Genomic DNA, 25,266 nt, shown 5'->3' with positions numbered 1-25,266 from the left:
GCAGCAGGGCGAACCATTGTGACACCCTGCCACCTATCTCATTGAACAAACATTTGCCTTATGTGTTTCAGTGACAAAATCTGACGGAGAGTACCCCAGTGAAACACTTGGGAATATCCTACTGCCTTAAAGGTGCTATATAAAAGCAAATTGGTAGTGTTGTAGACTATCTGTTCAGCCCCAATCGACCCATTAAACGTTTCAAACATGCCTCTTTTTCTGCCACATCACAACTTGAAAGCCAGGTGTATTTTTCTACTGTCCTAAATCTTCACTTAGCTTATATAAAGTAGTTTCTACCATTTCATTGCAGCTTGAAAACTATATTCAGGACAGCGTGAAGACTGAGATGGTGGAGATCCAGAGGAATGCGGCACAGAACCAGACAGCAGCCATGTTGGAAATAGGAACTAATCTCTTGACTCAAACTGCAGAACAAACTCGTAAACTCACTGATGTGGAAACGCAGGTAATCCTTTCACTTAACCAAGTGGCAGTGAAAAAAAAACAGTCACTGTCTCTTGATAATCTGTGGTTCTAAATGAATTTAATGGCAAACTGTAAAATAGTTTTTAAAATTTATTTGAATTTGGAGAATAGGCATTGTTCCCTCATCTGGAATGGACCAGGTTGGATTTATTCATGATTGGTCCATTTTGGATATATCTTCTGCCCTTGATCGCAGCTGTTGTCACTGAAGCTTCCCAACCAGAGCCTTAAGTACAAATGCCCACGATCCAGATCCGATTCACAAAGCTGTATTGGAGCTCACGCTATAGCATATTCCTGACAGCCATTGCACATTCTGACTACTGTTAATTTTCTAAACAGAAGACTATTCATTCACTGTTTCTTCTAGCAAAGGCCACAATTTCTTCTCTGTGAAACACACTTAACGGGCGGGGCGGGGAACAGAGGGAAGTAGATCCTTGGAAAATAGGCGACAGGTTTAGATAAAGGATCTGGATCGGCGCAGGCTGGGAGGTCCGAAGAGCCTGTTGCTGTGCTGTAATTTTCTTTGTTCTTTGTTCTTTAAGGTAAACATTTACTTTCTTTGCATCATCATTTATTTGCTGAGTATTGCACGTCTGACTGCCCTTTGCTTCTTTTCCCAGGAAGCTCCCATTTATTTTCTACATCGCAAAGTCCCAGCTAATTATAAGCCTCAGTTAGATTCATGGATTTTCTGTGTTTAATTTTATGAGCTTGGTGTATATTTAAGAACCTTAGGATTAACAGTTTGAAACTGCCACAGAATCCTTTTTTGTGAATACTCATAATCGTAAATGAGTCATTACTCAGGGACATCCTCGAGCATTGCCTCAGGAAAATGGGCCCGAATTACATGTGTTTACAATCAAGGAATTTACGGAGCACAGTCTCATCTTTATACATGTTAGATGAACTAACATTTAAATGTGTTGGTTGACGTGATATTGGAAAACAAGATAAATATTTCAAACTGTTGTGCAGACCGAATGCAAGCCTTAGTTGAAAATGAGCCCGATCATCAGAGAAAGACTGGAAGCGAAAGGGGAACCAGGTGGGGATGGCTAATAGGTTGGGGAGGAGGGGTGAGGGAGTCAAACGCAACAGCTGCAGGGGAGCGTGCTAGTGTCGGGAGCAGGAGGAAAAGGCCAAGGAGCCGAAGGAGGAGGAGAGAACAAGAGAAGGGCCAAGATCCGTGGTGGATTTGAGGTGTGTTGGAGTGGTTGAAAGAGAAGCGGGACATCAGAAAAGGCCAACGATAAACAGAGAAGATAAACAGAGTGAAGGCCGGGAGAGATGGAATAGCCTTGTTGCATATCAGGGTAGGGTCAGTCATGGTAAGAGGAGTGAGAGAAGGCTCAGGAGCTAAATGAGACTAAAATCGAAAGCGTAGCCCAGTAGTAGAAGATTTATCTCTAAATCAGAAGTATATGGGTTCAAGAAACACCACCGGGACTTGAGCAGCTAATCTAGGGCTGAAGCTTCTGTGCTGAAGCAATGCTGCATTGTTGAACGTACTGTCTTTTGATTGAGAAATTAAACCGACACTTGGACTTATCTCCCAGATGAACAATAAAAACCCGATAGTGTTATTTGAAGAGGTTAAGAAGAGTATTTTTTGAGTTCCAGCTGAATTTATCCCTCAATAAGCACCAGCAAAACAAATTACCATGGTATTGGTCGTGTTGCTTCTTATAGGACCTAACTGTGCACAATTTAATTGTTGTATATTTGACTACAAAATGTCATCAACTGCATTGTTATCCATTGGCTCGAATGTTTTCAGGATGTTAAATGTGCAATATAAATGCAAGTCTTTAAATTACAAATAAGACTTTCTAACACAAAAGTAGGTGGGAAAAATGGCAATCAAGCCACAGCAATTGTGAAAATGGAAAACAGACATTGCAGAGTTCTCCATCACAAATAATGGAAGCAGCTACTGACCCCGACATTGTCAGAAGTGGGTCTTCTCGGAGGGGAAATACAAATGGCGGATTTCAATGGACAAATTTTGAAGTTCATTTGTGGTGGATTTTTCAGGGACTTTCCCGTTGGCTCTGCTATCCAATGACACTTAAGCCTGGATTCTTCAGCCACATGCGCCGCAAGATCGCCAGGGACAGGATGGGGCCCATGTAAAGGTCCATTGACCTCTATGAAAATGAAATGAAAATCGCTTATTGTCACACGTAGGCTTCAATGAAGTTACTGTGAAAAGCCCCTAGTCACCACATTCTGGCACCTGTTCGGGGAGGCTGGTATGGGAATTGAACAATGCAGCTGGCCTGCCTTGGTCTGCTTTAAAATCCAGCGATTTAGCCCAGTCTGCTAAACCAGCCGCAGAGATATTCCCTCTAGTGGGAATATCCGGTCGAAGAATCCCGCCCTTAGTCACTTTTATCGACCCTCGGGAGTTTCCCACCGGTTTAGCCCATACTTAGGGCGTGATTCTCTGGAAACACTTCTAAGGGCGCGATCTTCCGAAATAGGAACAAAGTCCCCGAGCGAGCGTGTTTAGCCACATGTTTCCCAACACTCGCTGTGCCGATAAACATGCGGCTATTCAATGCGACTCATTATGAATAAGGGGCCTGAACGGTGAATGCGCAATTGAGGCTCCACATAGCCCCGTTTTTTACAGTGGGGAGTTCATTGGCACCTTGGCAGTGTCTGGCTGGCACCCAGGTGGCACTGCCATGGTACCCAGGTGGCAACAGCAGTGCCAGGGCACCACCCTGCCCGAAGGGCATGCAACTGGGGGCCTTCAACCTCTTTGGAGTCCCTCACGAGTGCAATTCCATCTGTTCGCCATTTGTGGGGACCAGTACCAAACAGCGCTCATCCGAGGACCCTGAGGCAGTAAGGCTTACTGCCTCGCTCTAATATACAGATTTTCTAATAAGAGATACCTCCCCCACCCCCCATTGTGGGCAGGATTCCCCTTTCAACGTCTCGCGAGATTGTGTCGAATCGCTAATTGGGTAGATTCTGGGAGTGGGGGCTCCCGGCTTTCACCCGCCACGCTGTGCCATGGCAAGCTGTTTTTCCAGTGCAGTGTGGCCGGAGGAACGCGCCCCAAGAGTGTGAATCACACCAAAAAATGTCTAAGTTCATTTGTGGCAGGTATTTCAGGGAGTTTCCCATTTGCTCTGCCGGCGAGTTCCCCATCGCTATTAAATGGCACTTAGTCACTTTTGTTGGACTCTGGGGAGTTTTTTTAAATTTGTTCTTGGGATGTGGGCGTCACTGACCAGCATTTGTTGTTCATCCCTAATTGCCCTTGGACTGAGTGGCTTGCAAGGCTAGTTTAGTGGGGAAGCAGTTAAGAGTCAAGTGCATCGCTGTGTGGGTCTGGAGTCGCATGTAGGCCAGGCCGGTTAAGAATGGCAGATTTCCTTCCCTGAAGGACATTAGTGAACCAGATGTGTTTTTATGACAATCAGCAGTGGTTTCATGGTCATAAATCGACTTTGATTTCCGGATTTTTATTAATTTCCAATTTCATTATCTGTCATGGTGGGGTTCAGAATTGGGACCCCAGAACATTACTCTGGGTCTCTGGATTACTAGTTCAGTGACAATACCACTATGCCACTGCCTCCCCAGTAACTAAATCAGTTTCTCACCGATTTAGCCCACATTTGGAATTTATTTTAGTACTGAGGAGCTGAACTCTGAGACCGGGCCACCATTTTAAAAATGAGCTTGTGGGTCCCCCCACACGTGGGCAATGTCACCCCCCCCCCCCCCCCCCACACACACATGGGCACTACCCCACATCCCCCAAATGAACACTCTGCTATGTGGTCTCGGGGGGGGGGGGGGGGGGGGGGCTTTTCAGGCCCCCTCTACTCCCACTTAAAACACCCCTTCCCTTCTAGGATTCCCAAATGTCAGCCTCCCAACCACCCAGATACCTCGATTTAACTGCCCGGCACACCATCATTCTTCAAACACCCCCTCTGCACTCCTTTCATGAGCATGCCCCCCCCCCCCCCCCCCCCTTGGGCCCTGACCCTTGGCAGTGCTGCCCGGGCACCTTGGGTGGCAGTGCTAAGGTGCTATATGTGCATTGTTAAGGTGATTCCATTCCAGAGGAAGAGGTAGGAGGCCACCTGCACTGACCCTGACCACTCAGTGGTCTCCAAAAGCCTGGGAGACCGTCTGGTCCATGTTTGTGTGGACCAGCACTGATCGGCACCCGGCTGCAGCCTCGCTGGGGAAGCCGGAGAATCAAGGGAGGCTAGTGTGGTGATATGCAACACTGTAAATACACAAGGGGTTAATGTAAATACACGTAGACTAGCTAGACACAAGAGGGAGCACCAGAGACGTGACACACAGACATTCAACCAATAGGCCAGTAAGATAGGACACAACCAATGAGCATTCAAGACACACACAGAGCTGACACTATCACAGAAGGGCATTACACCAACCCATATAAAAGGACACAGCACACGTGATCTTCTTCTTTCCAGTGGAGACACTTAGTGAGTACACAGGGTTGATTGAACACATCATACCAACCACGTGGATTGTAGCAGACTGGTTCGTTAGTCTGAGTAGCTATAGCAGGATTAACAGGAGAGTCGAATCCAAGTAGGAGAATCGTTAACAGTTTAATAAATGTGTTAAAGCTATCTCCAAGTCTGAACCTTCCTTTGTCAGAGTGCACATCAAGGAAGCAGCTTTTGCTACGTCAAGAGCATAACAAAACAGCCGGTAGATCCAAAGTGAGTAGATCATAAGTAGGTTAAAGACCTACTTCCGGGAGCACCATTTGATCCTGTCCCTTTTGGGTGGAGCATTGACTCCGACATCTTGCGGGAGTTGGGTGAATCACCCGAGGCATGGAGGCTGCCAGGAGGCCCAGGAGAGGGCTCTTCTGAGATTGAGCGTAACGCGGATTGAGAATTGCGTCCTAAATTTGGAAGCGTTAATTGGTCCACTTAACTAGGCCCCACAGGCTTCACACCTCAAATTAAGGCTCGCCAGCTGATTCGCTGGGACAGCGCTCACCAGCCCCTCAGCTAACAAGGTCGAGCAGTGTTTAAACAGCACTTATACAGCCACCCCAAATCAGCTCGCAGCCATGGTGCCAACCCTGACCACCTGCTCAAACATTGCCTGGCCACATATAAGGCACTCCCTGCCCTCCGATCGGCCTGCCTACGACCAGGGCAGCCCCGGACTGAGTCTGCAGCCACCACGCTAGTATCCCAGCCGGCAGGACCACATTAGATCTACGCCATTGGGACTTCGGCTGGTCGAGGGTGGAAAACAGCAGGGCGGGCCTCCAACAATGGCCCCAGATAGGTGCTAGGTGGCACACTCTCCGAGTACACCGCTCTTCAGGGCCCGCAGAATCGGGTAACCAGCGCCGGTCCTGAAGCCGAGCGGGAAAACGGATTCTCCGCCCCGGCTGCGATTTTGCCATCGGGGTGCGGAGAATCCAGCCGACTATCCTTTTCCACAAAGCAGTTCTTGCCTCTCTTCAGCTGTCAGGCTAAAGGATAGATCAGTGAATATAGGTCCAGAAGATGCACTAAGGGCTCAGAAGGATCATTGCCCTCGGTTTTCCAGGTGAAATAAATTCTAGTGGCTGTTTCGACACTGAAGTAAATATATCCAGCCAGCCAGGGTTAAATCTGGAGTGGTGGTATGTTACATTTCACTGAGGGAGTCTGAGTTGCTGTGGCAACATGCATTTCTACATGCATGTTGTAGTCTGGAGCTATTGATGGTGATGGCAGAGATGCCAATGTTCTTTCCATCATGTGGCAGACCAGGAGTGACTCCCTCACTTACTGCCTGCCATTGGCATGTGTTAGAAGGTTTTACAGTTTGATGCTCAACCCGCTTGGCTGTGTTATGAATGCACTTCCCGTAGCCATCCAGTTCTGGAGTGGGAGTCAAACCCATAGCTTCTGGCTCAGAGGCAGACATTTTACACACTGCACCACAAGACTTCCTTGGTTAAATCTTTAACGGGTATTAAATGAGATGCTCCTTGCCACATTATAACAGTATTTAAATAGCCAAACTGCCTCATAGGATTTGGTTGGAGGCCTTCTCTATTTCATCTCCATTTAAACCAGAACTGAAAAAGTTCTAATTGGATTAGAGATTTTTAAAAGTTTTTTTCTACATCTGATCTGATCCAAACCTAACCATTTATTTTTGGGGCGGGGGCGGGGGGGGGTGGGGGTGGGGGGGGGGGGGGGGGGGGGGGGGGGGGGGGGGGGGGTGGGGGTGGAATTTGATTGCATTTTACAGCTACCACAAGTCTCACAATGTGTGATAGAAATCTGACACAGGATGCAAGTCACTGACAATTGGAAATAATGACCGAATCATCCCATGTCCCAGCAGTGAAGTCTGGACTTAAGTTGCTGTTGCACATTGGGACCCTGAGGAATTTCTGGTGCATGCACATGCATTGAAATTGTCTGCAAACTTTCAATGGACTGATTTCTGCTGCCGGGACCCTCCGTGTTAGAGACTTGGGTCAGATACATGGGACTTACCTGGATGCTTACTGCGGAAATGTTACACCGGTTAATACCTGGCCCAATGCAGTGATTAACTAGTGTAATTGAACTGAGTCAGGACTTCTTCCCTAGTTAACCACCCTGACCTGACTGTACTACCCCTCGACCAGCCTGACTCATCCTTACTATCCTCCAGACCTAACCCAACTACCCCTGACCCGACCCAACTACCCCACCGATCCCCCCCCCAACCCGCCCAACTCAACTCTCCCCAGCCTGACTTGATTGCCCATCCGACTCAACTGTCCAAGTGATCACCAGTCACCCTCTCACTCACCCACTGGGTTTTGCGAGCTTATACCCAGCAGTGCCGTTAACTGGAAAGATCTGGGGCACTATCTTCGGTCTTTCTACTTGAGCAGTTATTAGCCCACAATTTCCTACCCACTTACAAAATCATGGGATAACAAGCGTAGAATCAAACAACTCATAAGTAAACAAATCTCTGGTAAAAATATCAAAAATGTTTAAAATTTGCTTTGAGTGTCTCTTTCTCCTTATGAATCTCGGTCTCCTTCGAAATAAGTCTCGCACTTGCCTTCTGAAATGACAACAAAGACACTTTTGCATTGAGTTGTTCATGAGGAGTTTGCTGTCCATTTTCGAGTGGTAGAAGCTCAGCAAATTTAAAAAAAAGCATGGATTAGCAAAGCCACCTGTCTGTATACAGCATTCGCTTCACTTTTTTTTTGGTTAGAATACAGGAGCTCCCCCAATGCTTTGCAGGTGCTGAGCCCAGGCTGAAATGAGAACCTTCCTTTATATTCTCAATGATTACTTGTGTATTTTTAAGGTTCTGAATCAGACATCACGGCTTGAGATCCAGCTGCTGGAGAATTCACTTTCAACAAACAAACTGGAGAAAGAAATCATGGTTCAGACACAGGAAATTACCAAACTCCATGAAAAAAACAGGTGGGTATAAATGCTGCCGGCATTGTCACTGAAGCAACGAAAGACTCAAACTGCGAGGCAAGGTGAACAATTTCCATTTGAAATAGAAAGAAATAAAGAGCCCCTGAGATTTATTCTCTTGAGCTCAGTGCAACCTATAATTCCAAAAGCCACGGGATTAAAATGAAAGAGTATTTGTATCTCGACTCTGTCACACGGAGAAAATTTGAAATCTCCTCTCCCAAAAGGCTGGGTTAGGTGAAACGTTCTCAACGGAGGTCGACCATTCTTTGCTTGGTAAGGGGATTGAGGAATACGGATTAAAGGCAGATAAACGAAGCTGATGAAATAGGCTTGAGGGAGTGAATCTTCCCATATTCCTAGCTAAATCGTGGTTTATATATGGTTCCAACAGAACTTGCATAATTCTGGCAGAATCTGCTGCATGGCTGACTGATCACCTGAGAACCCTTTTCCAGTCCAGTCGACAACAACTATTCAGAGCAGTCCATGTTGTCAGGTACAGCAGCTTTAGGCCATTTTAATTCAAGAATATAAATAGTGGATTCATCTCCAAGCTACAAGACCCATTCACAATCATAATGTTTTTGTCATGGGTCCCATTTACAGCTTCAAATGTGGGAGTAAGGTGATTACTGACATGTTTAAAGTGTGTGCTCTTGACTTTCTGAAATAAGTACATTATAAATTGGTTAATTCAGTGTTGCTTCAGCCTGGCTTTCTTGATTGTACTGTCTACTTGAAATGAAACTACTTTTCTGGTGCTGAAGAACTGATCCTCTCAGACTGTCTTTGTTTAAATTATGTTTTCATGTGCATTTGACAAAGAGTTACACCAGTTGGGATGTCTTTCACTGCATTTGGACAACATGATAAAATGCTTAACCTTTCTTTTCCAAGATTTGCCATTATCTAAATGCACCAACATTTACCACCTTACAACACACTTGTAACTCTCCATAAAACAAATACAAAGTATGCTGTGCCCCTTATCATGCAGTCTAATCAAAGTTCACCTCACTTTATATTGACATTGTCTCCTCTCAGGGACTCAATGGGATGCAGGGGCTGGGTTTTCTAATGCCTGTGAGGTAGGCTCAGGGGTGTGAATGGAGGCAGTCATTGAAAACCACCTACCAGGAAGATGTCACTGGATTCCAATGCCTCGAGTAAACAAGGTGATTTTAAAAGGAGGGGGTGTGTGCCAGAGGGGGAGGGGGAGGTGGGGAGGATTGTGGTTCTTGGAAAACTGCAGACCTCCAATTGACTGCCTGTTGAGCTCATTTACAGGCCTCAGAGGAGAAGTTTGAAATGTTCAATCGGTAGACATGGCCGCAGTGTCTGGGACTTGTAGGAGTGAACCTGTCACGAACACAAAGGGGAGCCGTGAATGCTGAACGGAGCACTGGCCTATGTACTTAAAAAGCAGAGAATTCTGTTCAGTTGCTCAATCGGTGGTCCAGAGTTGCCATATTGCTGGTGCTGAGAAGCTGTTGTTTTGTGGGCGGTGGGACTCCTGGGAGAAGTCAAAATGCTGCAGGCATCACTCGGACAGAACAGGGTGATAGAGGAAGCCCTGCTGAATGAATGAGTTGGTAGGCGAGGGAGTTGAAGTGGGAGCAGGTTATTCTTATTTTGAACAGAGTAGCAAGGAGGAGCTGCAGCAGATGTGTCCTCCTGGTCAGGGGACAGCCAGGACCATGCAGGAAGGAAATACAAGGGGATGAAGGTGCTACCGAAAATATCAGGTTTACCACCCACAAATAAGCGACCTGCAAATGACAGAATGCCGGGGAACACTGCACCTGTCCAGGCAGATGATGTTGGACATTTGAACTTGGGTCCACAATAACCTGATGCCTCATGGCCTTCCTGATAGTCCCATACCTGCTACCGCAACCTCAGTGTTGTCCTGTATTTTTATGTATATTGGGTTATTCCAAGAATCGGTTGTATGCCTCGGTTACATCTTGTCATCAGCAGATCATCAGAGAGGCTTTGGAAGCTCTATTTTGAAGATGGAGATTACGTCTATTTTAAGATAGATGAGCCTGTGCAGGCACAGAGGCCATTGGGCTTTGCCACCAGAGGAGTATTCCCTCTGGTTCGTTAACTGCACCGACATGCTCAGCTGGGCTCCGATAAATCAGCCCGCCAAATTCCTGAACAGAAAAAGTGCCTACTCATTGAATGCGCAGCTGATCTGTGACCACAAGAAGCACATCTTGAAGGTCTGTGCTCACTTACTGGGCAGTCATCATGATTACTTCATCCTGCCACACCACTTCGGACCAACATCCAGACTCCTCCGAGGAGATGACCCCCGGCACAAACACACATGGAGGTGGGGAGGTGTTGCGACCAAAGCCATCTCTGAACACAAACCAGCATTGAAGATGTGCTTCCGTTGCCTTGACTGATCCACTAGTGACCGCTAGTAAAATACACCTAGGGTGCCTTGTACTGTGGTAATTTACTATGCAGTGCACAATGTCTATACAAGGTCTTGGAGCTAGATGGCGAAGAGGACCATGAATCACTACTCTTCCTCGGTGTTGGAGAGTGAAGAGGCCTCTTAAGATGAAACCCAAGCTTTCAAGGAACACTGCCCATGCCATCCAGGCCTCACCACAATCAATAGGCTGGTGGCTGCAAAGGCCATGCTAATTCAACAGTTTTTCACTTGGACACCCCACATCTATTAAGATCAATGACTCTGTAACTCACCTTCCATCAGAGAGAAAAACCACGCAGCAAGACAAGCACAGAAATCTGGAAAATACCATTGACACCCAAAAACAGTTGGCCTCTCCACCGTTACCATTCGCCCACAACACAGACCATAGCACCACAGCAAACATAGGCCTCTCCTGCCACCCCCCCCCCCCCCCCCCACCCCCCCCGCACCCCACCCCCCCACTTCACTCCGTGGCCTAAAGCTGTTCTTCATCGGAGGATTTGAAGGCGGGTAGCACATGAAATCCAGCAGAGGACATACCCCTGCCTACCTGCCACAAACCCCTGCCCCTACTGCAATTTTACCAGCAGCGAGGTGACAGAGGCAGGTGTTATCCCCACCCCAGGTTGTCCACCTTCCCCATGGCCTCTCAAACCCTACCTCCATCCTTCTTGCCAGGGTGTGCCAGAAGGCTGTGGTGGGCCCTCAACCACTGGCAAAGACTTAATTGAGCACAGCTCGCCTCCTCAAACCCTGGGTGCAATACCAGCAATGGTCATCGTTCCTGGTGGCGCTGCCATTATTTGAGTGCTGCCAGTTTATGATGGTTCATTTAATGGCTGTAAGGCTGCTGATTTACTGTTGGGTAGGCCCCTCTTGACTTTCAGCTGGGGGATAATGGGAAGGTGTCACTGAGCCTTGAAAAATCAATCCTATGTCCCTTTTGACATCAATCAGTAATAAGACACAAGACTGATTGAGGGCATTATTATAATAATAAAGCTCATGAACAAACCAACTCCAACTGAGAAAGCATTAGCCAGTTGTCATGTAAAGTACGACTAACGTCCTGGTACCTTGTGTTCCTGTCCACTCTGAGGGGATGTTTTCCCTGTGGCTGAGAAGGACATGGAAACAACCTGGTCACTTATTTTGCATTCCATCCTCTTCATAAAGGTGCGTATGGGGGCTCATCCTCATGGAGCTGCTCTTGCGTCATTGTGGAGGCAGCCTCTCTCACAGAACCTTCTGGTATGAATAGTTTCTGAATTGGAGGGACCACAAAGGTGTGGAGGTTAGGATTGGTCAATCTAAATTGCCTTTGTGTCCAAAAACATTCGGTGGGATTTCTGGATTACGGGGATAGGGTGGAGGTGTGGGCTTAGGTAGGGTGCTCTTTCCAAGGTCCCGTGCAGACTAGATGGGTCAAATGGCTTCCTTCTGCACGGCAAATTCTATGATTCTGTGATTCTATGATAAGGAATAATGCTGGTGCCAGCTTAGGAGTGACCCCCCCCCTCAACATATTTGAGCGTTCTAGTCCTTTGAATGTGCTTTTGCATGCTGACTGAGGCACCCAGCTGGGATGAAGCAAACATATCATCGAAATGTCTTTACCCTACAAGCGATACTGAACATCAATGCCACAGAGGGCATCACTCTTTCTGTGCTTGTCAGTGTGCTGCTCCTGCAGCTACTCAGACTGGTGCTGCATTTGGCTCTCAATTACTTAATTGTCAGCTCTCTCAATGGAGAAACCCATATATTCAAAATCCTGAGACATTTGGGAGTACATGCGGTGCATGGGCTCCTCCATTGACTGCCCATGGCCCTGCAATGCCTCAGATATCTCTGACATTGGGGATCTCATCTGTTTCTGATGCTCCAGAAAAACCCTCCTTGTTTGTGACACTTGAGGGCTACCATTTCTGCCCAGCAGACCATGACTGCGATGGTCCTGTGTTCTCCTGAGGGAATTCCCCACAGCTGTCTCACTCTTCTCCTCCTGCTAACTTGAGATATGCTCCCCATTCTCATCTTGCTTCGATGAGCATACCTGCTCTTGGAAGGCATGGAGGAAAGATATGATGGTGCTAGGTCAGGAACATCTCTCCCCACTGTTCTATGCACAGTAAGAAGTCTTACAACACCAGGTTAAAGTCCTACAACACCAGGTTAAAGTCCAACATGTTTGATTCAAACACGAGCTTTCGGAGAACAGCTCCTTCCTCAGGTCCGAAAGCTCGTGTTTGAATCAAACCTGTTGGACTTTAACCTGGTGTTGTAAGACTTCTTACTGTGCTCACCCCAGTCCAACGCCGGCATCTCCACATCAAGGTTAAAGTCCAACAGGTTTGTTTCAAACACGAGGTTTCGGAGCACTGCTCCTTCCTCAAAGGTAGGTTCCAGAAACATGTGTATAGATAAGGTCAAAGGCGCAATACGATACTTTTCAGCATTTGCGGGTAATCAAATCTTTACAGATCCAGAGATAGGGGTAATCCCAGGTTAAAGAGGTGTGAATTGTCTCAAGGCAGGACAGTTGGTAGGATTTCGCAAGCCCAGGCCAGATGGTGGTGGTGGTGGGGGGGGGGGGGGGGGGGGGGGGGGGGTGAATGTAATGCGACATGAATCTCCAAATCATCACTATTCTATGGACGACCCTTTGGAAACGCAAGAAAAAGTTGATGAAGATTCAGCACCTCAGCAGGTGTATCTGCAGAACCAACCACTTACATGACGCAATTGTATGCCCACAGCATGGATTGAACGGGACTCTCCTCCATGTCGTACACCTGCAGATTGAGCTATCAAATGCTCCTACATTTCGTGGCCTCCTATCTCACCATCACCTGTGGCCTGATGCAGTGGCACCCTCACAATATCCACCTCACCGACTGAGGTCAAGTGTGGCAGTCCACCAGACTGAGACATTTCCTGAGAGTTATGCAAGATGAGCAGAGAATGATCTATGAAGGGACTGCTCTTCCTCACCTATTCCAACATGGCATTCAGTTGAGGTGTTGCATTCTGCAGTGGTGGTTCCAGTTCACTTGAACACCAAACGTAAGGGTTGCTGGTGTCTCATTAATACAACTAGCCACTTGATCTGACAACGTTAGTGAAAATAATGGATATTCACACTGCTCAGCTCATGTGCATGCTGGGCTATGCAGAGATACAGGCGAGTCAGCAGGATTTCACAGTGTTTTGCTTGCCACTCACCTTTGCAGAGCTTGGCTCATTGAATCTTTCTCTATGCTAGACCCATATGCTCCTGGACAGTCTCAGATTATGGACTCTGTCCCCACCTCTATCTCTTCCCTCTTTGTGTCTCTCGGCACATTTCTTCTTTCAGATGCTGGGAAAAACATTTCTCTCCCGTCTGCTGTTGCATTTGTTAAAGCTTCAAGGGAGACATCAAGAACATTGGTACTATCCATGGACACTTGCCCATGTCAGCGCTGGTGCTTTAAGGTTGCTGCTCTGACATCACATCAGTGAATGGGCAAGACAGTCATGAAATGAAAATCGCTTATTGTCACAAGTAGGCTTCAAATGAAGTTACTGTGAAAAGCCCCTGGTCGCCACATTCCGGCGCCTGTTCGGGAAGGCTGTTACGGGAATCGAACCGTGCTGCTGGCCTGCTTGGTCTGCTTTCAAAGCCAGCGAGTGCCACTTGCCTTTTCAAAGGGCCCTAGTTCTTAGGCCCCACCTCATGGCTACACCCGGCACCACTAATTGGGCCTCAAACCCACCCCAGGCATTGTAATATCTTGTAATGTCAATAATGGTCATACAGTGGTTAGCGCTGTTGCTTCAAAGCACTAGCGCCCCAGGTTCGATTCTCAGCTTGGGTCACTGTATGTGCGGAGTCTGTACGTTCTCCCCGTGCCTGCGTGGGATTCCACCTGGTGCTCCGGTTTCCTCCCACATGTCCCGAATGATGTGCTGTTAGGTAATTTGGACATTCTAAATTCTCCCTCTGTGTACCCAAACAGGCGCCGGAATGTGGCAACTAGGGGCTTTCCACAGCAACTTCATTGCAGTGTTAATGTAAACCTACATGTGACAATAAAGATTATTATCATTATTATAATGCTAAGATGATGCAGGGTCAGGACCCAGAAACGATCCAAGTGCCGAGTTCCCGATCCAGGATTGAAGCTTCAACCTATGGTCTCTTTTTATTCTTGTGAGGCATGTCTCACAAATCTGCCCCCAGAACAATAATTATTTCAACACTTTTATTTTGGTTGATCCACAATGCAAAACACAGGCTTGTATTCAGGTCAATTGTTATAACCCCCGTGGAGGGAGTGGACCATCCTGTTTCCCATGACCTCCACAGAGTATGAATTTGCCCGATAAAGGGGAGGGACTTCCCCTTTAACAAGGGAAGCCGGCATAATATAAAAGCCCTGACCTACAGTGGAGCGAGTTAGCGTGCATGTCAATAAACCAGCATTTTTCCATCCTGCCCTTTGTTCTCTGTGTGTTCACTCTGTGTGGGGATTCTACACCTATAATCCTCAGTTTCACCCACACCCTTGATGATTCCAAGGAGAGAGAGGTAAAACTGTCAGAAAGACTTGGCTACGAGCACTTGATCCTCACACCCAAGAGTTTGGGTTATAAAATGGAACATGGCACAGGGAATCCCAATAGGGTAAAGTGGAGAAATGTGATTGAAACCAGTCTTACACTGAATAAAACGGAAAAAGAAAGTAAATTGGGATTAACCACCTTATTTCATGATAGAATGTGATGCAGAATGCTCTGACCACTAAAGAACAAAATCTTCTGAAGATCGGAGTGTTTAATCTCTCTACAAATCTCCAGCACACCAGGAGCACCATCCTGAGTTATAACTAAGGCTATGACTGATGGCTAAAAGTGACAAAGTTTTCTAATTTTGTACACTTTTAGGAATGGTACAAATCCTTGCATGCATTATTAAGTCTGGATTCATCCCCTCACAGAAAGCAGGGTGCTTAATATTCTAAATATTAGTTAATAAACGGCAGAGACATTGATACTCTTCATGAAGTTATTTTGCCTTTCAGCTTCCTGGAACGGAAAGTCCTGGAAATGGAAGGAAAACATGAAATTGAGCTTCAGTCAATAAAAGCAGAGAGATTGGAGATGCAGGACCTGTTGATGAAGCAAAGCGGAATTATCGGAGAGCTTGAGAAGCAACTGAGTGTAGCCACACAGAACAACAGCATCCTACAGAGCCAGCAGGTTTCACTAATGGAGACTGTTCACAACCTGCTGAATATGGTCTCCCATGGTAACGGTTAGTGATAAGATCATTTTGAAATTTCATCCCGGTCTCCGGTCGTTGAATATGGTTGTATGTCGTTGTGCCAGAGGACAGAACCATGGGTGACATAAGGTGCTTTTGTCTGCATTTTTGATTCCCTAATCTTGATACCTTCAATTGGTTATAAAGAAAGAACAAAGACCCCATATAGATAAAGAGAAGAACTATGTCTGATCTTCAGCGTTTTCCAAAAGCCGGTCACTAAACTGAATGAGACTTTCAGCTGCAGAGAGAGAGTGTGAGAGGATGCTGTTACTTTTAGGTTAATCTGGCAAAGAGCCAACAAAGACACATGGGGGATGTAGCACATTTCATATGGACGTACGAATTAGGAGTAGAAATAGGCCATTCAGCCCATCAAGCTGCTTCATCATTTGATAACACATGGCTGATCTTATTGTGGCCTCAATTCTACTTTCTTGTCCACCCCTTGACTCCCTTGTCACTCAATCTATCTAACTCAGCCTTAAACATATTCAATAAGCTTGCCTCCGCTGCGATCTGGGAAATGGAATTCCACAGACCAACGAACCTCTGGGAGAAAAACAGTTCTCCTCATCTCCATCTGAAATGGGAGACCTCTCCTTTTTCAATAGTGTCCCCTAGCTCTATTCTCTCCCATAAGGGGAAAGAAACATCCTTTTACCTGGTCAAGTCTCTTCACAATCTTATATTTCAGTAATACCACCTCTCATTCTTCAAGGATGCAACCTAACCTGCCCAACATTTCTCATAAAACTGTAATGATAGGTAGACTATTATCTGTATATAATAGGAGTAGTTCATCATCCCTGTAAATTCTATGATCTGCATGTGTATTTTAAGTTATTTTTTATTGTTGTAGTTCTACCATCCGACCAGCAGGTGGGGTGAGTATGGAGTCCCAGGACCCAGGATGCAGCATGCTTTGCTTCAGAAGGTTTTTGTCAGTAGTTAGCAGTTATGGTTAGAAGTACCTTGGTTGTATTTTGGTGTAAGTTAGTGATAAATTATTCCCAACAGTATTTATCTTAGACATTTTAGTTATTAGTTAATGTAGTGTTAGTAATAAATAGCTTTGTTCATAAATCAAACTCTAATGTTCTTTGTTCATATCAGCCCAACCAAAGAACATTGCAAAAACAACACCATCATCCCAGGGATGAGTCAAATGAATCTTCTCTGTACTGCTTTTAATGCAATTGTATGATTTCTTAAATAAGGAGATAAAAACTGTACACTGTAAACCAATGCCCTGTACAACTGCAGCAAAATCTCCCTACTTTTATATTCCATTCCCCTTGCAATAATTGACAACATCCCATTTGCCTTCCTCATCACTTGCTGCACCTGCATACTAACTTTTTGTGATTCATGTACCAAGACACACAGACTCCTCTGTACTGCAGAGTTCTGCAATCTCTCTCCTTAAGTAACATACTGATTTTCTATTCTTGAAAAGTGTACAAGTTCACATTTTTTCACATTATACTCCATCTGCCAATTTATTGCTCATTGCAAACTCCTTGAGCGGGATCCTCCGTTGGCTCACGCCGAAATCGCAAAACGTGATTGGGCAGAGAATAGGTTCCGACGCTAAAACTGCGGCGGGCGATATTTGACGGAAAATCGCAATTTTCCATCACCTCAATAGCGGAATCAATGTGGTCCAGAATGCAGGTAGAGTAACAGCACTTACATATCATTAGCAGGTCTGACCCGGTATTCTCCAGAACCTAAGCGATGCTCCACCTCCAATCGGCCAAGTTCCCAAAAGCGCGGTTCACTTGTGCTTTTAGAAATCGTAAAACCGGCGTTGTGGCTGCTGAGAGAGAAGGAGGGGGTATGGGAAGTGTGCAACATCGCCATTGTTTGCTAACAGTTGTGCTGCTGGCCGAGGGGATTCTGCAAGGGCCAGGGGGGTAGTGGGGGGTGGCCAGGAGGTGGGCTGTGGGGTTCAGTGGACGGGCACAGAACACCATTGCCTCAGCTCACAAGTCAGCCATGCAGCAGCACACGCCACTAACAGCCCACTGTGAACTTAGTGCCACGGGTCGTATAGGTGTTCCGCCCAGGACACGCTCCTCACTGCCCTCTGGCCCCAGCCGATCCATTAGCTCAATCACAATCATTGCCACATTGTTGGCTGGGATGAGTGTGTGTGAGGATTATAATGTGTATATACGCCTGCAACTTGTCAGCCTCCCGAGTGTCAATCACGGACCCGATGAATTCCCGACCGTTTCTCATTGGATTGATTGTGTTTCACATGGCGCCGGCTGCTAGCCCCTCCACAGTTACTGAATTGATCCAAGTTCGGCGCCCGTTTTGCTGTCGTGAAAGTCCATGAATTCTGCATCGGCGTCAAATTTGGCAAACATGTATTTGGTCCTTCCAACCAAGTCATTGGTACAGTTTGTAAATATTTGTAAATATATGTGGCACTGCAGAGGTTAAGTCTGGCCAACACAAAATTACCCATTTATCCCTTCACTTTGTTGCGAGTCAGCTAACCAACCCTCATTCCATGATGATTTGTTACCTCTTATCAACAGTGATCAGCGCTGGAACCTTTGCTGTTTCTGCAGGGATCAGCGCTGGAACCTTTCCTGTTTCTGCAGGGATCAGCGCTGGGACCTTTGCTGTTTCTGTAGGGATCAGTGCTGGAACATTTGCTGTTTCTGCAGGGATCAGCGCTGGAGCCTTTGCTGTTTCTGCAGGGATCAGCGCTGGAACCTTTGCTGCTTCTGCAGGGATCAGTGCTGGAACCTTTGCTGTTTCTGCAGGGATCAGCGCTGGAACCTTTGCTGTTTCTGTAGGGATCAGCGCTGGAACCTTTGCTGTTTCTGCAGGGATCAGTGCTGGAACCTTTGCTGTTTCTGCAGGGATCAGCGCTGGAACCTTTGCTGTTTCTGCAGGGATCAGCGCTGGAGCTTTGCTGTTTCTGCAGGGATCAGTGCTGGAACCTTTGCTGTTTCTGCAGGGATCAGCGCTGGAACCTTTGCTGTTTCTGTAGGGATCAGCGCTGGGACCTTTGCTGTTACTGCACGGATCAGTGCTGGAACCTTTGCTGTTTCTGCAGGGATCAGTGCTGGAACCTTTGCTGTTTCTGCAGGGATCAGCGCTGGGACCTTTGCTGTTTCTGCAGGGATCAGCGCTGGGACCTTTGCTGTTTCTGCAGGGATCAGCGCTGGGACCTTTGCTGTTACTGCACGGATCAGTGCTGGAACCTTTGCTGTTTCTGCAGGGATCAGCGCTGGAACCTTTGCTGTTTCTGTAGGGATCAGCGCTGGAACCTTTGCTGTTTCTGCAGGGATCAGCACTGGGACCTTTGCTGTTTCTGTAGGGATCAGTGCTGGAACCTTTGCTGTTTCTGCAGGGATCAGCGCTGGAAACTTTGCTGTTTCTGTAGGGATCAGTGCTGGAACCTTTGCTGTTTCTGTAGGGATCAGCGCTGGAGCCTTTGCTGTTTCTGTAGGGATCAGCGCTGGAACCTTTGCTGTTTCTGTAGGGATCAGTGCTGGAGCCTTTGCTGTTTCTGTAGGGATCAGCGCTGGAACCTTTGCTGTTTCTGCAGGGATCAGTGCTGGAACCTTTGCTGTTTCTGCAGGGATCAGCGCTGGAACTTTTGCTATTTCTGCAGGGATCAGTGCTGGAACCTTTGCTGTTTCTGTAGGGATCAGCGCTGGGACCTTTGCTGTTTCTGTAGGGATCAGTGCTGGAACCTTTGCTGTTTCTGCAGGGATCAGCGCTGGGACCTTTGCTGTTTCTGCAGGGATCAGCGCTGGGACCTTTGCTGTTTCTGTAGGGATCAGCACTGGAACCTTTGCTGCTTCTGCAGGGATCAGTGCTGGAACCTTTGCTGTTTCTGCAGGGATCAGCGCTGGAACCTTTCATGCTTCTGCAGGGATCAGCGCTGGAACCTTTGCTGTTTCTGCAGGAATCAGTGCTGGAACCTTTGCTGTTTCTGCAGGGATCAGCGCTGGAACCTTTGCTGTTACTGCAGGGATCAGTGCTGGAACCTTTGCTGTTTCTGCCGGGATCAGTGCTGGGACCTTTGCTGCTTCTGCAGGGATCAGTGCTGGAACCTTTGCTGTTTCTGCAGGGATCAGCGCTGGAACCTTTGCTGTTTCTGCAGGGATCAGAGCTGGAACCTTTGCTGTTTCTGCAGGGATCAGCGCTGGAACCTTTGCTGTTCGTAGTATATGATTTGGAGGAAAATGTAACTGGCCGGTTTAGTAAGTTTGCGGACGACACAAAGTTTGGTGGAATTGCAGATAGCGATGAGGACTGTCAGAGGATGTGGTGATATGATCTGCATACTCGTCTGCCATTGGGCCAGAACGTCGGCTTACCATTGGCCCTGGTCGGTCATGTGCCTCTCGCCCGATTGGCCGAGAGGCTGAGTTAACCACGCCTCTATTAACAAGGTATAAATGCTCAGATGCCTGACGATCATCCCTTTCCACTGTAGACGATCGCAGAGCTGTGTTCTAGTCAATTAAAGCCAGACCTTGGTAAATCTCTTGCCTCGCGTACAATCGATGGTACATCAGAGGATTTAGCAGGATTTAGATCGTTTGGAGACTTGGGCGGAGAGATGGCAGATGGAGTTTAATCCAGACAAATGTAAAGTAATGCATTTTGGAAGGTCTAATGCAGGTAGGGAATATACAGTGAATGGTAGAACCCTCAAGAGTATTGACAGTCAGAGAGATCTATGTGTACAGGCCCACAAGTCACTGAAAGGGGCAACACAGGTGAGAAGGCAGTCAAGAAGGCGGACTGCAAGCTTGCCTTCATTGGCCTAGGCATTGAGTATAAAAATTGGCAAGTCATGTTGCATCTGTATAGAACCTTAGTTAGGCCACACTTGGAGTATAGCGTTCAATTCTGGTCGCCACACTACCAGAAGGATGTGGAGGCTTTAGAGAGGGTGCAGAAGAGATTTACCAGAATGTTGCCTGATATGGAGGGCATTAGTTATGAGGAGAGGTTGAATAAACCTCGGTTTGTTATCACTGGAAGGACGGATGTTGAGGGGCGATCTGATGGAGGTCTACAAAATTATCAGGGGCATAGACAGGGTGGATAGTCAGAGACGTTTTCCCAGGGTAGAGGGGTCAATTTCTAGGGGGCAAAGGTTTAAGTTGCGAGGGGCAAGGTTCAGAGGAGATGTACGAGGCAATTCTTTTACACAGATGGTAGTAGTGCCTGGAACTCGTTGACGGAGGAGGTGGTGGAAGCAGGGATGATAGTGACGTTTAAGGCGCATCGTGGCAAATACATGAATAGGATGGGAATAGAGGGATACGAACCCCGGAAGTGGAGAAGTATGGTCGGCACAGGCTTGAAGGTCCGAAGGGTCTGTTCCTGTGCTGTACTTTTCTTTGTTCTTTCTTTGTTCTTTGTACACCATGAGCTGTTATGTTCTGAGTTAATCTTTGATGTGGAACCTTATCAAATGTATTTTGGAAATCCCAGTACACTGCATCTACAGATTCCCCTCAATCTACATAGGAACATAGAACATACAGTGCAGAAGGAGGCCATTCGGCCCATCGGGTCTGCACCGACCCACTTAAGCCCTCACTTCCACCCTATCCCCACAACCCAAAAACCCCTCCTAACCTTTTTTGGCACTAAGGGCAATTTATCATGGCCAAACCACCTAACCTGCACATCTTTGGACTGTGGGAGGAAACTGGAGCACCCGGAGGAAACCCACGCAGACACGGGGAGAACATGCAGACTCCACACAGACAGTGACCCAGCGGGGAATCGAACCTGGGACCCTGGCGCTGTGAAGCCACAGCGCTAACCACTATGCTACCGTGCTGCCCCTAAATCTACGTTCTTGTTACTTCCTCAACAAACTGTAATAAATTAGTCAAATATGATTTCCCCATCACAACATCATGCTGACTAGCCTGATTGTGTTAAGATTTTCAATGTGCCCTGCTTCCACCTCCTTCTTAATCGATTCTAGCATTTTCCTTATGACAGACATTAGATTAGCAGGCCTAATGGAAAATTGATTGTGCTCTCAGATTCTAAGGACGCAAATTAATGGAAACATTTCTAAGTGTGGTAGCGAGCGGGAACTGTCGTGTCCCCCCCCCCCCCCCCCCCCCCCCCCCACGAGAATGCACCTGGCATCACCCCCACTCAGCACTTTCCATGCCCTGGCACACCCATGTCCAGCAGTGCCGTCCATCCCACCCCTCCTCCCATCAGTCACCCTGTACTCCCCATTCCCCACCCCCATTCCCTCCCCATACGGCCCATCTCCCCAAATACTGCCCATCCATCACCCCCCCCCCCCCCTCCCCCGATGAACGATGTGTGTGTTCCCAAAGGGTACGTTAGCCCACAACATGGGAGGGGGCCCAGGCGAGGGTTGGGGTGCCAGACTTCAGAGTCCTCACCCCGACAAGGAATAGCCCTGGAGGCCGCAGTGTGGCCGAGAACAGATCTGTCACCAGCTTGGAAATCAGTGTACGGCTCAGAGGTGAAGGTCCGCTGGCCTCCACCCAGATGAACTGTCATACGTGAGTTGTGAATGCCAGACAGAATGACCCATCCCTCCCAATAACCACATGTCCATTCTCCCGCAGAATCAATGGTGCCGTCCCATTTAGGGTGGGCGTTGTCAGGGCGCTTCAGAGCATGTCCCAGTCATGAGTAGCATCGTCGAGGGTGTCGACACTGTGTTACAATCATTGAGGGGCATCAGGGCTGGGAGAGCCAGATGACGTAGGGGCAGCTGGGGTTCGGTCCAGCAGCTCTTCCATCCCTAGGTGAACCCCAGAGCCCAGTAGACATCAATCAGGATGAGGGGGCAATGAGAGCCAACCTGGAGCCACCCAATGAAATGTTGACGGTGGTCACCCGCAGCCCCCGAGACCCACCCTACTGACAACTGCAAGGACATGGCACAGGTACCGCACCATCCCTTTGTTGAGGCGGAGCCTTCTGCCTTCTGACGCTGGCCGTCATCTGCTCAAAAGAACAATGATGCCTGTAATCCTTTGTCCATTGCTGGCCTTCCTTTCTTGTTCCCTTACTGGCCTGTAAGGTGGCCAGATCTGCAGGGTGTGGGGATGGCCCTGCACATGGATCGCCTCGAGTCTCTGATAATGCTACTGTCACTACCTTCTCCACTGTCTGTCCGCCTGTCCTGCCAGCAGCACCACTATGGCAGCTTCTGCCAGGTCCAAGATATTGTCTGTACTGTTTAATATCTGTACGGAATTGGGAGAGTGTGGTAAACCACTGTTACACCTGTATCAGGTGATGTAAGGTAGGACCTGTACTACAGGTTCGCCGGTAGCACCTGCCTGCTTGCTCCGCCCAGAAAGAGGAGTATAAATATGCGTGTCCTCTATTCAGCTGCCATTTTGCCAGCTGCTGTAGGAGGCCACGCACCTTACTGCAATAAAGCCACAGTTGTACCCAATCTGAGTCTTTGTACAATTGATCATGCATCAATTTATTGCAGTAAGATTTTCTACAAGATGGACCTCCGAAGTGCAGCACGGTAGCATAGTAGTTAGCACAATTGCTTCACAGCTCCAGGGTCCCAGGTTCGATTCCCGGGTTGGGTCACTGTCTGTGCGGAGTCTGCACGTTCTCCCCGTGTGTGCGTGGGTTTCCTCCAGGTGCTCCGGTTTCCTCCCACAGTCCAAAGATGCGCAGGTTAGGTGGATTCGTCATGCTAAATTGCCCTTAGTGTCCAAAATTGCCCTTAGTGTTGGGTGGGGTTACTGGGTTATGGGGATAGGGTGGAGGTGTGGGTTTGGATAGGATGCTCTTTCCAAGGGCCGGTGCAGACTCAATGGGCCGAATGGCCTCCTTCTGCACTGTAAATTCTATGAATCAAACCAGATTGCCTGCAGCTGGATTTGCAATCGAAAAACGCCAGAAGAGACTTTAATCACCGGCTAGCTTGCTTTGAGGCTTACATAAACTCAGCGACTAACACACCAATGGAGGCTCAGAAGATACAGGTCCTGTACTCAAGATTGAGCTCCAGCATGTTTCCGCTGATCCAGGACGTCCCAACTTACGCGGACACCATGGCTCTCCTCAAAGAGAACTACGTGCAGAAAGCGAACTCATTCTTCGCCAGGCACGTACTCGCCACCCGCTCTCAACTCCCTGGTGAGTCCATTGAAGACTTCTGGTGGGCCCTAATCCCACTCATCTGGGACTGTGACTGTCAGGCCGTCATGGCCACTGAACATTCTAATCTCCTCATGCGCGATGCTTTTGTAACGGGGATTGGGTTGGACCTCATCCGCCAAAGACTGCTCGAAGGGGCCACGCTCGACATAGCAGAGACTAAAAAGCTAGCGCTCTCCATGATGGGCATCTCACGTAATGCTCAGGCCTACCCCTCCGGTTGCGCGGCCCACCCCTCCTATCCCTCGTGGACCCTGCAAATGGCCACCCCAGCCGGGGCCTTACCCAGCCAAAACGCCTGCGCACCCCGGGGGTCCCCGATGTTACTATTGTGGCCAGCAGAAGCACCCTCACCAACGCTGCCCGGCTTGCACCGCCATTTGCAAGGCTTGCAGCAAAACGGCCACTTCGCCGCAATGTGCCAGGCCCGCGCAGTCGCTGGATGACCCAGAAACAGGACTGTTCCCTGTTGTATGCATCCCCAGGGTTACCAGATGTTCATTCAGAAGAAACACCTTTGTGTCTACCAGTGTTCCTGAGCTTTGTCTGGATCTAACCAGAGTCTTCAACTTGGAGAAGGCAAGGTTAAGCAGCATAGTGTACAAGGACTTCTGAGGCGAGATTTTCCTGAATTTGCTCGATGGCCCGACGTCGGCGTAAAAAACAGCCAAACCACTCCAGCGTCGGGCCGACCGGAAGTTGCGGAATTCTCCGCACTTCCCGGGGCTAGGCCGGCGACGGAGGGGTTGGCGCCGCACCTGCCACCACTGAAAGGACTGTGCGGGTTAGCGCGTGCGCAGAACCGCCGGCGTGTTTCAGCGCATGCGCAGACCAGCTGGCGTATTCTGGCGCATGTGCAGGGGGGTGTCCTCTCCGCATTGGCGGAGCCCTGCAGGGGCCGGCGTGGAATGAAGAAGTGTTCCCATGGCACAGGCCCGCCGGCAGATCGGTGGGTCCCGATCATGGGCCAGGCCACCGCAGGGGTACCCTCCAGGGTCATATCCCCCCCCCCCCCCGAGGACCGCACCTGCCAACTTACCTGCCTGGTCCAGCCGTGTGGTCCAATCCATGCCGGCGGGACTGGCCACAAACCGACGGCCTCTCGGCCCATCGGGGCCCAGAGAATCACCGGGGGGGCGCGCTGCGAACAGTCCCCAACCGGCTTGGCGTGACCTGCGCCCCCACCCAAAGACCAGCGATGGAGAGTGTGGCAGCTGGCGTTGGAGCGGCGGGGCAGGATTTGCGGCGCCCCCCGGGGATTCTCTGACCCGGCGGGGAGGCGGAGAATCCCGCCCCTGATCTCTGGATTGAATACAAAGGGAAACACATTGTGCTTTAATTTTCACACATGGATGGCA

The 25,266-nt window shown here is 48.4% G+C and overlaps 1 protein-coding gene across 2 annotated transcripts in view; it reads left to right on the top strand.

Moving 5' to 3' along the window:
* angpt2b (angiopoietin 2b) overlaps positions 1–25,266 on the top strand; it is a 278,028-nt gene that overhangs the window by 137,091 nt on the left and 115,671 nt on the right. The window contains exons 3-5 of one of the 2 annotated variants that reach the window (XM_038801179.1): positions 314–469; positions 7,840–7,961; positions 15,486–15,718. In XM_038801179.1, coding sequence (XP_038657107.1) covers positions 314–469; positions 7,840–7,961; positions 15,486–15,718 — 511 coding nt within the window. Of the gene's footprint in view, positions 1–313; positions 470–7,839; positions 7,962–15,482; positions 15,719–25,266 lie in introns of those variants that run through there. The other variant, XM_038801180.1, reaches the window with a different exon arrangement.

Source organism: Scyliorhinus canicula, chromosome 1 (genome assembly GCF_902713615.1).
Source record: "Scyliorhinus canicula chromosome 1, sScyCan1.1, whole genome shotgun sequence".
Lineage (NCBI taxonomy): Eukaryota > Metazoa > Chordata > Chondrichthyes > Carcharhiniformes > Scyliorhinidae > Scyliorhinus > Scyliorhinus canicula.
This window is presented reverse-complemented; position numbering and strand designations above follow the sequence as displayed.